At 56.9% G+C, this 15,466-nt stretch overlaps 1 protein-coding gene across 4 annotated transcripts in view; it reads left to right on the top strand.

The window, feature by feature from the left end:
• Positions 1-15,466, top strand: part of PTPRN2 (protein tyrosine phosphatase receptor type N2) — an 814,681-nt gene that overhangs the window by 696,744 nt on the left and 102,471 nt on the right. For all 4 annotated transcript variants that reach the window (XM_053898672.1, XM_053898673.1, XM_053898671.1 and 1 more), the window contains one exon: positions 13,919-14,131. In XM_053898672.1, the coding sequence (XP_053754647.1) occupies positions 13,919-14,131 (213 nt within the window). The remainder of the gene's footprint in view (positions 1-13,918; positions 14,132-15,466) is intronic.

Below are 15,466 nucleotides of genomic sequence, written 5' to 3'. Positions count from 1 at the left end.
GTTTCCGGCACTTGTGTCCCTGTTAGATCTAAGCGCGTGCACACATATTTGCAGTACAGAATCGGAAAACACTCCGTGGCGACTCCAGACCCCAGGGCTCTGTCAGCCTGTGCTTGCATTTAACCGGCCGGTTCTCACACAGAACGGCAGGCATCAGAGTGTTCCTTAAAAGTATATGCAAACAGCACCAAGCTGAATTATATCACTGTGAAATAAACACGTCAACTGTTGTTCTACTTTTAATTCCAACCCAACTTAAGGAAAAAAACTGTTTCCAGACAATTACATGGACCTGTGGCATGCAACTGACAGAATGTATGAACACCTTCCGGCTGAAAAATGGAGAAAACCTGGGTGTTCTCCACAGCAGTATTTTGTTTGTATATTTGTTCCTCCGTCATCTGGAGGCGATGGCAAAAAAAAGTTAGATTCTTGTTCACGAAGTCAGTCCTTCCTAAGGAATTTTAGCTCAATTGTGTAAAGAATAAAATCTCATCATGAACATACTATATACACACACACTATACTGAGCACCAACTATTAAATATGTATTTTATAGCACTATTTTGCAAATAACTAAGGTTAGACTTTACAAAGAAGCAGACTGAAAGGGCTCTACCGTCTAGATTCTAGAACCTGGAGGGTTAGCCTGGAGGGAGACTGTCTGTCTGCAGACATCTGTCCGTGCGAGCAGCAACGTTTCGGAATGCTACCTCTCCAGAGGAGCCAAGGAGGGCAGGAAGGCAACACTAAGTCTTTGCTTTTCTTGTTCTTACAGGAATTGCGATTTCAAAGTTTGAAAAGGACGGATAAAAATCCCTACATGTTTGTGAACCAATCTTTCAGGAATAAACTTTGGCTGAAGTACATTTTTTTTTTGTTTGTTTTTCATAACATGGTTTCATGTTAGGCCATTGGAGAGGATATCAACTCTATTTTGTAAAAAGAAAAAAAAAGTTCCTATTTCTGGACTTTAAACCTTGTAGGTCAATCTGAACATGAGCCAACGTGAGAACAGTAATAAAGGCTGAATGATGTCGGTAATTGTTTTTCAAAACCAAAAAAATGACTTGTATTTTTCTGTTTAGGGTACAGAATTCACATTTTGTTCTTGAAATAAAGGAAGATATTGGAGCCAATAATTTCACCATTTCTCAATTCCTTCCCATTTTAAAGTGAGGATAACAATTTAATAGGAATATCTTACAGCCGGTGGCATAAGAAAGGCAGGAAAACCACCCTGACGATTCTCCCCAATCGGTGAATCTGTCCTCACTGCCAAGCAGGAGAGAGAGTGGGTGCCCAGTCTCCTGAAACGTAGGCCCCGTGCCCCACGGTGGACGTGTCTTCTTTCATGGTGGATAAGGACTTGTCACCAGTGTGGGATGCTTTTGCAAACACTGTCCTTGAAAACAGCTATTTATTGACAATTAATGGACTCCAACTTAGAGCCATCTAGACCTAACCTGGGCACGTGTCTTCTTTTTAAAACGATCACAGCACCAGTTACTATCTCACTAAGAAGCTGACCAATTAAAACATCTTTGCTTTTCAAAATTCACTCGTTGATGTTTTTGAAATGTTATTGTCTTTAACATTTAACTGTGCATGGAAATACCACATACATATAACTACAATATTCAAGAGGACCTAATTTCATTGCGATAATTTAAAGTCATTTTTATAAATGATTTACAAATCAAAAGGATTTTAAGTATAATTTGTGCACCATGATTACAAATTAGTACTTTATTTTTAAAACAAAATTGGTTTAGGTTTTCTGAAATCAAGCAGGTGTCCCAGAGGTGTTTTTTTTTTAAATAATTTTCTATCTAACCATATTATTTAAAATTCCTGAAATTTTAGGTGCTGTTTTGCTTAATAATAACCATGCTTCCCATGACAGTCTTTCTCCATTTTGTTTAAAAATACGTTTTCTCTGATAATAATTTAGAACATTGGAAATTTATCCTAATCACTTAAATATGTGATATATAATAGTTTGGTGTTTCTCAAATTGAAAATGAGATTCTTATCACAGAACATTAGGTTTTACACATAACAAATGTGAACTGCTCTTTGGAAGAAGTATTAGCAGGATCAACACATCCTTTCAAACTATTTATATTGTTTAAATATTTTGTAGATCTTGGGGGATTTTACATCCTCTATATTTTTTATTCATCAGTCAAACAGTCCTAAGTTCGTATGAATAATGTACTCATTTATCACATATAAATGACTTCCATCAACGTGCCTCTCTACAGCATTTTGCATCATGTTTAAAAGTTTTCTCTGTAAATGTCACTGAAATCGAAAATTGAAATTTATTATTCAATGAGGTCTGAGCTCTCATGACAAAAACAAAACAACAACAACAACAAAAAAAACCCACCACCTAATATCATTCACTCTTCAAGATATTAGCTGAATCTAGTCTTACATTGTTGAAAAGACACTTTGCTAAAGTCTTCTCAAGAATTAAAAGACACATTTTTCCTGCCCTGGAAATAAAGGATTTTAAAATAAAGGAAAATAGAATGGAAATCTGGTGGATTAATTTATCAGTTTCTGAAACAGGGGACTAAACGGATCAGCACCTAAAATACAAACGCGTTCTTTTAATGAATTCCCTGGGCAATCCGTTTATCTTTAAGCTCCGAGCTGGAGGGTTAAACAGGCGTCGACGTGGACCAAACGGCGCGGGGGGGGGGGGGGGGGGTTGAGGTGACCCAGCCAAAAAGAATACACTCTATGTGCACCAAGGTGTCAGCGAGGAAATACACTTTGTACTTACAAATACCTGCATTAAGAGTTTAAGGCCCATCTAACCATTTAAAAAGTGACCAAAAGCGAACTCCAGTGGTATCACCCCCGCACCCCCCCCCCCGCATTCTTCCTGAAAGCAGAGAAACCCAGGTAGCTCGTTCAATTCAGATTAAATTGGGAATGTGGCGCTTTGATGTTGGAAATGAAACCTTTGGGACCAATGAAACACTACCTAAAGAAAATAAATTTATCTGTTTACTTACTTCTTTATTATGTCATATCAGGTTTGTAAGGAAACAAAATAGTCTATCTGGCTTTGAGCTGCGCGCCCTGTCCTGCGCTCCAGCGTCCCCTGGGGTCGCAGACACTCTGCCACCATCCCCGGACCCCTGCATCACGCGGCCGGGCACCTCCTCTCGCTGCGGGAGAGCCGGGGCGGCCGCGTGGGGTCCCAGCCACCTTGGTGACCGAGGAGCTGGACGCCCCGGGAGCCTCACGCCTGCTCGCGGTTCCTGGCGGTCGCGGTGAGAAGAGCGAGAGGGGCGTGCCCGCGCGGAGGGTGGCGGCCGAGGCCGCGTCTTGGGGACCGGGCCGGCCCGCCCCGGGAGCAACGCCGCGCGTCGCGGCGGGCTGGGGGCTGGCGCGGGGTCCCCTCCGGCACCGGGTCCCTCCTGAGCGCGGGTCCCGGCGGCCTAGGAAAGAGGCGCAGCCTGAGCGGCCGCCCGGGCCCGGGGCCCCCACCCGCCGCGCCTCCCGAGGCGCCGCGCGGAGTCTCGGCGGAGACGCGCGGTCAGAGCCACTCCCCTGACGTCCCCGGTGCCCCTCCGGCCGGGCGCGGGCCCCGGGAGCGTCCCCCACCCCCGCGCCCCGCCCGGCGCCCCGCGCGGCCTCCCGGGACCCCACGGCGTCCCCAGCACCTTGGAGGCCGGCCCTCGCGTCCTGGAGGGGCCTTCCCTTCATCCGCCCCCCGGTGCTGAGTCCCCCACCCAGGACTGGAGAGGCGCAGGAACTCTGCACACGCGCGCGCGCGCGCACACACACACACACACACACACACACACACACAGGCGCGCGCGCGCAGGCCGTTGCTATGGAGAGCCCGGTTACCAACGAGGCTGAGGGCGACACGTCCCCTCCTCCAGGCCTCCCTTCCCTGCCTGCGCCCCCTCTCCGCCGACCTCCCCCCTCGCCCCGCTGGAGCTTCCGGGGCCCTTCCCGCCTCCTCCGCGGCCCCAGCCTGCAACCCCTCCTCTCCTCTTTCCCCTCCCAGGGCCGCGCCTGGGGTCGCCCCAGAGGCTGGAGAAGTATGCCGAGGCCCCGGGGCTCCCGGGGAGGGGGACAAGCCCCGAAGAGGGCAGCAGGAGGGACAGCAACCACCACCACTCAGGGCTTTGCACGAGGAGGACCCTCAGAGAGCGGCTAGAGGCGCGGGTCTCTGGGGCTGGACGACCGGGAGGCCCAGCGGGCGGCCGAGCGCCGGCCCGAGGCGAGTTTGCGGGGGGTGGGGGTTGGGGGGGTGGTTCTGCAGGCCCTGCCAGGCTCGGGGCTGCGGGAGCCCCGGGGGCGTCCCACCTCGGGCCTGCTGGATGTTTGAGGGGGTCGCGGTGCGTGCACTGCGAGTGTATAATCCAGCACAGTTTCCCCGTTTGGCCTCCACTGGACCTGCGCTTCTCGAAGCCTGGGAAGTCCAGCCCGCGAGGAGCTCCTTCGGGAGCTGATGATGGGGGCGCCACCTCTGTGCCCGGGGCTCTGTGGCGCGCTGGGCTCCCGGCAGCTGTAAACACCGAATCAAAGCAGAACTCGGCCTAGGCCTTGGGTCAGTGGAAGCGAGTTTTGAGGACACTATTAGACAGAGGCAAGCACTTCGCAGGCACTCGACTCAGGTCTGTGGAGACCCCTTGCCCTGAGCCCTGGCCCCCGCGCTTCCTGGAGGGAAGAGCCCGGGCAGGGGAGGGGAGGAGAGGGGAAACGTGCAGGCTCCTCCTGGGCTGGCTGGCGGGGACTTGGGGGGGGGGGGGGGTGCGGTGCAGTGGGCCCTGGAGGGGCCGGCTGTGGGGCAGGGGGTGGGGGGGCGTCGGGTTAGGAAGGGCCGCCGTCTCCAGCTGTCCCGAGCGCAGGAACAATGGTGAGGCAGTGGGAGAGGGGGACTGGGAGGAGGGCGCCAGGGTTTCCAGAAAAGGAGAAACCACAGAGCCCAGCGCAGACTGTCATCTGCATGTGACAAGGTCTCTCCCGGTTCCTTTCTTCCTCTTGTTCCTGCAGCTGTGGGCCTCGGAGAGGGCATTGTCCACACAGACGTTGGGTTTCAGCGCCCGGCTCTCGGCTGCTCGCCCGGGGCGTCGCGCACCGGGGTGCCCCAACCTGTAGCTGAGACCCGGGTCCAGGGCTTGGGGAGAAAGAATGTGGGGGAAGGGGCCAGGGGGGCGCGTGATGGGGTGGCCGATTGGCCGAGGGAGGCCTGGTCGCCCCCCAGATTCCTGCCGGGTCAAGGAGCTCGGGAGGAGCGTTCGACTGGGAGCTCAGCCCTGCGGCGCCCTTGCGCTCCTTCCCCCGGAGGCAGTGGTCCAGGCCCGGCCTTTCCCCTGAGGGAGGCGAGGACGGAGGCTGAGACGCCGTTTGCACCGCTGCCTCAGGCCGGCTCTGGTGGCAAAGTTCTCCTTCCCACCTCGGGCGAGGCGCTTTGTACTCGAACTCCAGACCTGAACACTCGCGAGTAAAGGGCGGGGTGGGAGGGCATTTCCTCGCTTGTTTTTACCGGGGTAATTCGGTCTGCTTCAATTTGGAGAGCAAAGAGCCCCCCATGGCAAAAGTGTTAAAACTAACTAGAAACAATAATTTGCCCTGAATTTTTCTCTCGCGAAGAGTTTCCACACCCCCACCCTTCCCACCGCAGAGGTCATAGTAAGGCCATGCGGGTCGATGGTTCTGGCCGAGTCCCCTCTCCCCTGAGCGCTGCCCTGAACTTGCCCGGTTTGAAGTGCGCGGGAGCTGTGGAAGGGAACACGGCTGGAAAGAAAGAGCCGGCGAAGGCCCGGGCGTTGTACGAATGACTGACAAAGCCGATGTCCATTCATAGTCTCGGGCGGGAGAGGGTGTTCGGAGAGCCGCGGCCCCTTAGCCAATTGCTGTCAGCAACATGTGGGGGGGGGGGGGGACATCGCTATAGCAACCGGTGGCTGGGCCGCGAGCCGCGCCGCCGCCGGCCGGGTGCGCGCCGGGCCGGATATAAGGCGGGGCGCGGCGGCCGCTCTGGATGGAGCTGCGCGCGCGACCGGTGGCCCTGCGGGGACTGTCCCGCGCCGGCCCCGCGCCCGTCCTCGCCGCGCCCCGGCCCCGAGCGCCTCGCCCCGGGGCCCGGCCGGAGCGGCGCGCACACAGCCCGGCGGAGCGGCGGCGCAGAGCTGCGGGCGCCCGCGGGGCTCGGAGCCGGTGCCGCAGCCGCCGCTGGGGCCACCGCGCACGGCACCTTTGTCTACGCCGGCCTCCCGAGAAGTTTGTGGTCAGAAGCAGGATGGCCCCGCTCGACTGTGGATCGGGAGCAGGGAAACGGCTGGCTGTGGTGATGGCGCCGCCGCTGCCCGCGGCCGCCGCGCCCCGAGGCCGCTCGGCCCGGCGCACGCCCCCCCCTCCTCCGGCTCGGGCGCCGGGCGCCAGCCCCTCCGCAGGTAACCAGGAGCTCGGGGGCCGGGGGCGCGGGCACCCGCGGGTTTGTAGGAGAAAGGAGAGAGGCTGGGGTGGGGGAGGGAGAAAGCAGGAGGGACCTACGGAGGGCACCGCCGAGCGGGTAGGTGGCGGGGCGCGGAACCAGAGGCTGAGGAGGGTGGAGGGTGCGCGCGGGGGCTGGGCTGGGCAACCTGGGCGTCGGAGAGCCCAGTGCGGGGGGCTAACTCAGACTCGAAGCAGGACACCTGTCAAAGGCTCTGGCTGGCGGGGGAGGTCTGAGGTCATCCCCCCAGTGGGTCAGCTTTGGACATCCCAGGGTGACCGCGTTGGTGGCAACTGTCCCACCCCCCTGGGCCCCTTGGAGACTGGCAGGACTGGGCTGGGGCCCTCGTTCTTGGACTGAACTGAACCCCGGCAGTTCAGACCCTCAGGGAGAGAGGGGGGGTGTGGGGGCAGCGGTGTGGGAACAGGAGAGGAAGCGTGGGGATGAGCAGCCAGGACGGAGGGGGGCCCACCGCCGGGGCATCTTCCTCCCAGCGCGTCTTGGGGCGCTCTTCACTGTTCTGTCTCGGTCCCGGAGCGCACGTTGTGCCGTCAGGGCGATTCGGGTAGAGGACCTGGGATGGGCACGCAAGGAGGGGCGAGCGAGGGGCAGGGGGGGCCGTGGGTGAGGCCGCAGGGTGCTCTGAGCGCCCCCCCCCGCGCCCTCCCCCCACCAGTTAGAGAAATGCCTCGCTGTGGCCACCTCCCCTCCCCCAAAGGGAACCTGCGCTTTCGCGGACCCCCGAGGTGAGGCGGGCCGCGTGCTCGCGGAGAGAAACTTCTGAAGGAGGGACTTCATTTCCTGCCTTCCTTAACTACCTGTACGGTTCTGAGCTGCAGCCTGCTTTGAGGTTCTAGAGAAGTCTGGAGACAGTCAGGTGGACCCCAAAATTAGGGGGTAAAACCCTCAGCAGACTCTCCCGCCCTTTTGTGTCACCAGTGCGCTGAACGGGCCGCGCTCCACGCTGGACGGTGGGGGGGAGAGGGGGGAATGACTCTGTCACTGTCGCCAGGGCCCCGAAACGCGCGCCCAGAGGGCAGTGAGGACCCTGTCCGCGTTGGTCCCTGCGGGGCCGGCCCTGCTGTCCGGGCCTTGCCGCCTGCCGCCTGCACCTGTGCGTCGGCCGACTCTGGGGTCCAGTTCCCGAGCTAAGTCCGCCGACAGAGGCCCCTGCGCGGAGCCCGGAGCCTTCCCGCCTGGGGCCCGGAGCGCAGCTCGTCCACGTGGTCTCTGCCCAGCCACCCTTCCCCGAATTTAGACGCGAGCGAAAATGCGAGGTGAAGGTCTGTGTGCGCGAGGGGGAGGGAAGCGCATTTCTTTTTATCAACCCAAGAGGAAACGCCCCCCACCCAACCAAGTTCGCCCACTTGGCTCCCGAGAAGGGGGTGGCCGTGGTGGGGGTAGCGCAGCAGAGATGTGCGCGGTGGGACCTCGGCGCTCCCGGATGGGTGGATGCGGGCGTCGTTGGGGACGTGAGCGCGCGGCCCGCGGCCCGCGCTTTGTGGCGGGGAGGCCAGGCCAGGGCATTGTCCCCTTAGGGGAGGGGGCCGGGACCTCCTGGAAAGCCCTCGGTGCCGTGAGTACTGTCGGCCCCCAGGAGCACTGGCCCCTTTGTGTCCGGCGCTGCGGCCTGACCTTTCGGACCTCCGTGGGCTGCTGTAAGTAACTGAGCGGGAGGGACCGGGACCGGGAGGCGAGGAAGGCCCTAGGCCCCTGCAGCCGGACAGGGGGCCCGACACAGGCCTGCGCTCCAAGGAGCGCCTCGCCGGGGTCCCGACCCGCGACGCCGGGCCAGGCCAGGATGGGGCTTCTGAGCCTCGGAGGAAGAGGAAGGGCATCCCGAAGGGGTTTGGTTCTTGCTGGGAAAACTCCTGCTTCACGACCACGGCGTCACCTACCCGAGGAAGCGCGTGTGTGCGCGCGTCAGATCAGGCCTCGGGGACCCGACTGCGCGCGCAGAACACGGGTCGGGAGCGGGCGCATCAGTGCAGCGGCCGAGTAGGAGTCGGGGTGTAATAGAGACGCCAGCGGTGAATCTGAAAGACGGCCGGGGGCACGATTCCTGGGGGGGCCCATCTTCTTCGCTCTGTTCTCAGCTGGTCGCTCTCTGTTCTCCCCGAGACAATTTGCTGTGTATGAAGCTCTGCTAAAAATTAGTTCACACAAGGGTAGTCCTCCCCCTTTAAACATAAATATCGTAAATCTTCCCTGATGTCTTAAAACAGAGTAGTTCCCCAAAACTGATGTTTTGGGAGCGCTTAAAGGCGGCAAATAGACAGTTACCTTTTGCATATTTATTTTTGTCTATGCCTGAAAAAATAAACAAATGGCTTATTTTAAAACAAGGTATCCCCATTTATTTTTATTTAAGAATAATTATTTCTTGGACATTCTTTTCTCTTGCCTATCTAGGCTTTTTTTTTTTTTTTTTTTTTTTTTTTTTGGCTACTTGAATGGCAGATTTGCAAGTACAATTTCATCTGCACGAGGAACAATGGCTTTCACTTGCACAAAGGATTTCTCCCACCCTGGATTCAGACCGAAATGGCTCTTGCTCTGATAATAGCTTCTGAAAAGATTTTGTAATGCAGAGAATTAATACATGATTATTTCCGCCTGACTTCTCTCATTTATGAGAATTCTGTGGCAAATTCCAAATTAAAAATAGTTCAGTTAACAGCTTTAAAAAATACTTTTAAAATATTTTAAGACACCTCCCCCCCCCCCCCCCATATTTTTAAGTTCGGTCATTCCCATGGCCTGAAAACTATTGAAATTTTTGATCTGCCTTAAAGTGATCGTATGTTTTAGTGAATGCATTTTAGCAAATCTAGCATGAAACTCTCAAATAATTCTGAAATTATTCATCTGGGAAACCAAAGACAGATTTGTTATAGCAACTCATTAGTAGTCTCTAAAATCAATTTCTAAATTTTATAGGGAAAGGGATGTTGACAATTACAGTGACGTAAGAGTGCAGAGGGACAGTGTTTCCAAAACGGATTCTTTCAGAATGATTCGGACGAAAACATCCACGTATCAGAAGTTTCGTACTAATAAACTTAAATGCCCGTGCCCATAAATTTGGGGTACAAGTGTATTTTCAAATCGAAGTCAGTGGCTTAGGTAACAGACTGCTATTGTCAGCTGTTGACGACGCACAGTCTTGGAAAAATACTCCGATTTTCAATTTTGTTGCTACCTGTCAACAAATACTTGTTAGCATAAACTTTCGTAATTGTGCGGCTGCCTTAGTTCTCACAACCAAGTTTGGGTATAAAATGTTCTCTTTTTTTCTCTTCTTTTCTTTTAAGCTCACCACATGGACAGCTAAAGAAAAAAAGTTTTGAAGATATTTTGCCATAAATGGCTCAGAAGATCATGCAAAGGAAGCCCCATGCACCTCCACTCACAAGCGCAGATCAAAATAGTTTAAGTAGGTCAGGACAACGTCTGTAGATTCCGATTTCCAAGAGCGACCCACAAATTGCCTCTGGTCACATTTATTTCAAATCACAGCGTTTGCAATATTTTACATTCCAGATTCAAGGAGCTGCAGGTGGAAATGGTTGTGCAGTCAAGACGCATCTAACCTGATGTAAAGTTGCCTTAATTATTCCTGATTATTTTTTTAAACCTCGTACTTCTCCTGCACCTGAAACTCAGCATTCAGGGTTTGTGTGTGTGACCCCGCATCCCAGGGCCCACAGCCATCCCGGCCCCTTGTGCGCCTCTCTCTGCCGCCACCCGGAAGGAGGGGTTCTGCTTCTAAAAGATGCCTGACTGTACGTGTCTGTCCAAGTCATAAATATTTAAACATTATTTTCTTTCAATTTCCAGTCAAGACTGACAGGATGCCTCTAATTAGTCGTGGGCTATCGGCGGGGCCCAGGACAAAATTGGGGGATCGCAGACGGGTTCAAGTCGCTCGGCCTTGGGGAGCAGGGACCCAGGAGGGGAGGGGCTGAGGCCCACCCCACCCTCGTCACACCTGCAGCGGGGCCCTGGCTCAAACTCACTTTTAAGCAGATACCACGCTCTTTTTTTTTTTTTTCTCTTAAAGCTCTTGGTTAGCAGGGATTGGAAGTTTTGTTTGTTTTCTTAATTCCACAAAAAGAAAGAAAATAAAATAATCACGAAGATTTTAAACCCCAGTCACTATGCCAAGGAAGGAATTCACCTGGTCTAATTTTATTTTTTAATTTCCATAAATTTTAGTTTCTTCCGGGTTTCTTAAGACCTGACTTGCAGCCAGCAACAGTTTTTCCTCCCGCTCGACCCTCCGGCCGGGCGCTGGGTAGGTCGGAACCACTGGGGGCGGGGGGGGGGGGGGGAGCGAGGAAGAGTGATTTTTCGGGCTCTGGCTGAGATGCACCCCACCCCCTCCCCGGGCCGGCTGGAGGGACGTTCCCAGCCCGGCTCTAGGGTCCGGCGACCTCGGCGTCAGAAGCGCGGCGGGTCTGTCGGCCCTCCCACCGCAGTCCTCCTCTGGGTCGCACCCTCTTCTCCCCCACGCCCAAGCTCGGGAGTCCTCAGCCTCACCCACCCCTCCCCTGGCTGCAGGATTGGGATTGCGGATAGGCTGCGGGAGGTACGTCTGGGCGCCTCCCTCCCAGCCTGGGACCGCGGTGGCCCTTCTCCGCGGGAGAAGGTTCCAACGCAGCTTGGAACCAGAAGAAACCATAGAAAATGGGACTCAGTGGGCACCGGGTCACGTCCTTTTCCCTCCCCTGCATCCCTTCTCCTCCAGCAGCACCTGGGACCCAGCGGGGGCTGGGCAGCTGGGAGGAGGGAGAGCGGGATCCGGAGAGGAAGGACCTCAGCTCCGGGAGCAGTCACTCTCCTTGACATTTTTCTTTGACCTTTGAGTCCACTCCACGCGCGCCGCGAAAGAGGCACTGTTCCACTACCCGCGCGTGCCGAGCGCATCGTGGGTCACGGTGACCGTCGGTTTCCTGGGGCAGGAACCCAGCCGGCCGGGGGCGGCGGTGTTCGGGCCACTCTGCCTCCTTGAAAAGAGCTTCGGTGCGACCTCTCCCTCGCCCGAGGCCTGGGCCAGGAGAACGTGTGGGCGCCGCGCCTGCCTGCATGGCCTCTCACCTGGAACCGAGTGACAACCGGGCCGCCTCTGCGCCGGTTCCCCGGCGAGCGCCCTGCGCAGCGGGACCTCGCGTCCCCGACCGCCTGCACCCACAGTCCGGCCCTTGGCCCCTGGAGCGCGTGCGACCGTCCGTCGGGTGCGCACCGACGCGCGCGCCACACCTCGAGGCGCGGCGCGTCCTCTGGAGCCAGCTGGCCACCACACGCGTGTGCGCTTCACGCCGTCAGGCAGGAAGGTTCAGGAAGTCCCCGTTCCCGGGCGCCGTCAACCACGTGGGCGCGAGGGGTCCTCCCGAGGCCTGGGCGGGATTCCCCCGCGCGGGAGCTTGGACTAAGCGCGGACGCGGGGACCCACAGTCGCCGGCACGGAGGGCGGGGTTGGGGGACGCGTAGTGAAGGCCGGGCGGGCCGGGCCCGGGCGGGGGGACGGCCGGACGCCCCTCCTTCGGCCGCGCCGCCTCCTTTGTTGTCCCGGCTCGGTCTGCCAAGGCGAGGCGGTCCCGCGGGGGGCGCGGGGGGAGCGAGCGGTCCTCCTGGGAACGCCCCCCACCGAGATGCGGGCAAGGCCTCTTTCGGGGGCGGAGGGGCCGCCGCGAGGGGGAGGCCGCCCCAGCCGCGGGACGCATTCAGGGGACGGAGACCCCGGCCCGGAGCCTCGCGGGCGCCCAGGGGCGCTGACCTGCGCGCCGCGCCGGGGAGGTCGCGGTCCCTCCCGCCCCGCTGGGCCGCGCCGCGCCGGGTGGGGTCCTCCGGTTTATTTATGGGGCTGCGGCTCTCGCCCCGCGCGCGGGGCGGGGACAGGGGTGCGGAGGGAGCGCGGGCGGCGGGGGTGGGTCCGCTGCTCCAGGAGCGAGAGCCTCCCGGAGGCAGCGGTGCCGGCGCGGAGGGAGGGGCGAGCGGGACGGAGGGGAGGGGTCCGCGCCGGGGAGGGGGGGGGTGGGGGGAGAGGAGACCGCGGGACCGCCGCTCCGGCCCCTCGCGCGCCCCTCCTGCGCCCCTGCCCCTCCGGGTCCCTCCCCCTGCGCGCTCCCCCCTCCCCGGCCCCCTCCCCGCCCTCCCCACCCTCCGTGTGCCTCCCCGCCGGTTGCCAGCCTCGCCGTCCTCCTCGGAGCCGGGCGTCCAGGCAAGAAAATTCGGCGTCTTTTCTCATTTAACCCGCGTTTCCATTAACTCAGTCCCGGCACCAGCTAATCCGCGGCACCGAAGGCAAAAGGAGGCTAATTAATGACCAGCTTTTCCAGTCAAGACCGGCGATAATTGCTTTGGTGGCCTTTATGATTACAAGATAAAAATGGCCCGGCCTGACATAAGAGGCCCTGTGTACACTCGGAGACGGGAGGAAATGAGGAGGTGGGAGGCTGAATACGGAGCAGAAAATTACTAATAGAAGAGAGATAATGAATAGGCCGGCCAGGCATTCATGGGGAAAAATCCATTTTGTTACCACGCGAAATTAGGTGGTGGAAAGGAGTTTGCTAATTGTTCTCATCTTGTAGCAACCGGGACCGAGGCGGGGGCATGCGTTTCCATTCATTGCCCGGGTGGTGGTGGGGGGCGTGCTGGCCGGAGCCGCTTCTCACCGCGGCCACCGCACCTGACTGAGGGCGAGGCAGCCCCGCGAGCACCACGCTCCTTGAGCCCGGAGGGGACTCCGGAGAGATGCGCCCAAAGCCTGCCCCCCAGACAGTGGGACTCTGATGCTTTGTCTCCCCATTTTCCACACCGCCGGGAGGCGGCCTCCTGGACCCTGGCCTCCCCAGCGCCCCGCAGCTCCTTCCCAGGAAAAGCGTGAGGCGCGCGGTGGCGGGTCTGTGTCCCGCGGGCGCGCACGGAGGGTCCCAGGTCGGTGGGGATGCCTCGCCAAGTGTCCTCGCAGGCACCGCCCCTGCTGTGTCTCCAGGGAGGTTGAGGTGAAACTTTCAGAGATCCTGCCCCTCTTTTCTGCTGTGCGCTGTAGGGTTGTTTGACGTCTCTGTGCCCCAGGACCCCCCCCCCCCCGAAACATTTGTGGTGCGTGCTCTGGATAAACTATTTCTCTCACCCTTGTCTGGACAAGGGATGCGGGCCAAAGAGTTCACGTCCTTACGTTATGAAAATCGGTGGTTTTAAGAATAAAAGTGATGCCTCTGAGTTTCCTTTTGAAAACGCTGCAATCCTTAAGATGCGAATTAGACATAACTTCCCTCCTTGCTTGGGGGTGCTGCTCTGGAAGGCCCTCCCGCTGGGGCAGGGCCCACACCCCGCTGCGCTGAGCTGTCACGTTTTGGATCCGCTGGGAAAGGGTGGTTTCCAGGAGGTCCTGTTTGCTGGCCACTAACACACTCCTTCTCTCCTGTCCTGCAGAAAAGCAAACTAAAGCTCCCTCCACGCCGCGCAAAGCAAGGGGACTCGACCCCGTTCATTGTGCTCACGCTGGTCTCCGTCGTGGCCATGGTGGGGGTCCTCCTGGCCTCCGGTGCCATCTACTGCCTCCGCCACACCTCCCGCGCCAGGCTGCAGGACAAGCTGTCGGGACCAGGGGACCACCCAGGCCCGGACGCCACGGCCGCCTACCAGGTAGGGGCTCCGTTCACCCACTGGACACACAGATCAGTTAGCTGCCTGAGGCCCTTCCCCACGCCCAGCGGCTCCCTCACCCATAGTTTGGGTTCTTTTAGGAGGACGGTTGGAAACTCCTCACTAGCGTTCACATCAGTCCCTTGTAACCACAGTTTCACTGCTTTGTGTTAATCTTACTCTGTTCTCGGCTGGTCTCAGTTAGCTGTGAAAGCAGGTTGCTCAATGGAAATGTGGAAGAAGTAAGAAACATGAATTATGTATCTTTCTTTGTCTTTCTTAGTTTGGCCACTATTAATGAAAAAATGCCAAAGTTGCGAGATACGTTGGCTGTGTGGGTTTTTGAAGACGTCTCTTAAATTGTCGACTTCTCGGGGTCTCATATGAAAGGATCCTTTGACCTGAACCGTTGCTGCCCTCTGCTATTATTTGGATAAAGTGAAATCTAATGCCGATAAGTGGGAAGTAAACCAAAGACGTCCCCTTGAGAGCCAGGGGGGCGGCCTCCCGCGGGTAACACGGGACGTCCCAGACCCACCTGGAGACAAGTCAGAAGCCAAAGAGAATGTCAGGAAGGCAGGTTCAGACCACACGGGCTGGTAGAAAATTCACAGAATGTTTGGACGTGCCGTAGCATTACGCTTCATATTCAGTAATGTCCTGTAATGAAAATGTGCCTTCGGTTGTAACAGCATACGAGCCCACGGTAGGAACTAGTTGGGGCGTTGGATTCCTTTTAACGTAAAATGGTATTTAACTCTAAGTATATTTTCCCATTTGGGAAGGTAAAACATTTAATCATCCTTTTAAAAATTCATTCAATATGTATTTGTGGAAGATTCCCTCCCACTGGACGAGATGCTTTGTTTTGTCTAGTGACATGATTGTGCTGTGGAATATGTCTGTCTTCTGTACGAGGCATCATATTTACAATCGTGTATAAGTTGAATGTTACTCTCCTGTCATGACAGTCATACGGGGGGCTCTCCTGCTCTTTCTAGAACCACCCTCCCCCGCCCAAGCTGGCCCCCTGGGTGCCCTCTAGGACTGGCCTGCGCTGCCTGATTTTGCTCCTTGGGCTGCCCTGACGCTGGCCCACGGAAGGAGCTGGGATGAGTTTCTAAAATCACTATGCTTAAAAGAGACCAGGAGATAGCTTCCCACCTCCCCCCCCACCCCGCCCCACCACCATTTCAAAATTCTTGGTGTTGTCCCCGAACGGGGGAGAAACGCTCCGGTTTTCTGGAGGAGGTCACAAGGCTGGTCAGCATGATAGTCTCTTATAAAGAAATGGCAACTTCAAATGTGTGGGAGGTGACATTTCAGCCCCAGCGC

This window comes from Panthera pardus, unplaced genomic scaffold (genome assembly GCF_024362965.1).
Source record: "Panthera pardus isolate Hobbes unplaced genomic scaffold, ASM2436296v1 HiC_scaffold_9, whole genome shotgun sequence".
Taxonomy (NCBI): domain Eukaryota; kingdom Metazoa; phylum Chordata; class Mammalia; order Carnivora; family Felidae; genus Panthera; species Panthera pardus.
This window is presented reverse-complemented; position numbering and strand designations above follow the sequence as displayed.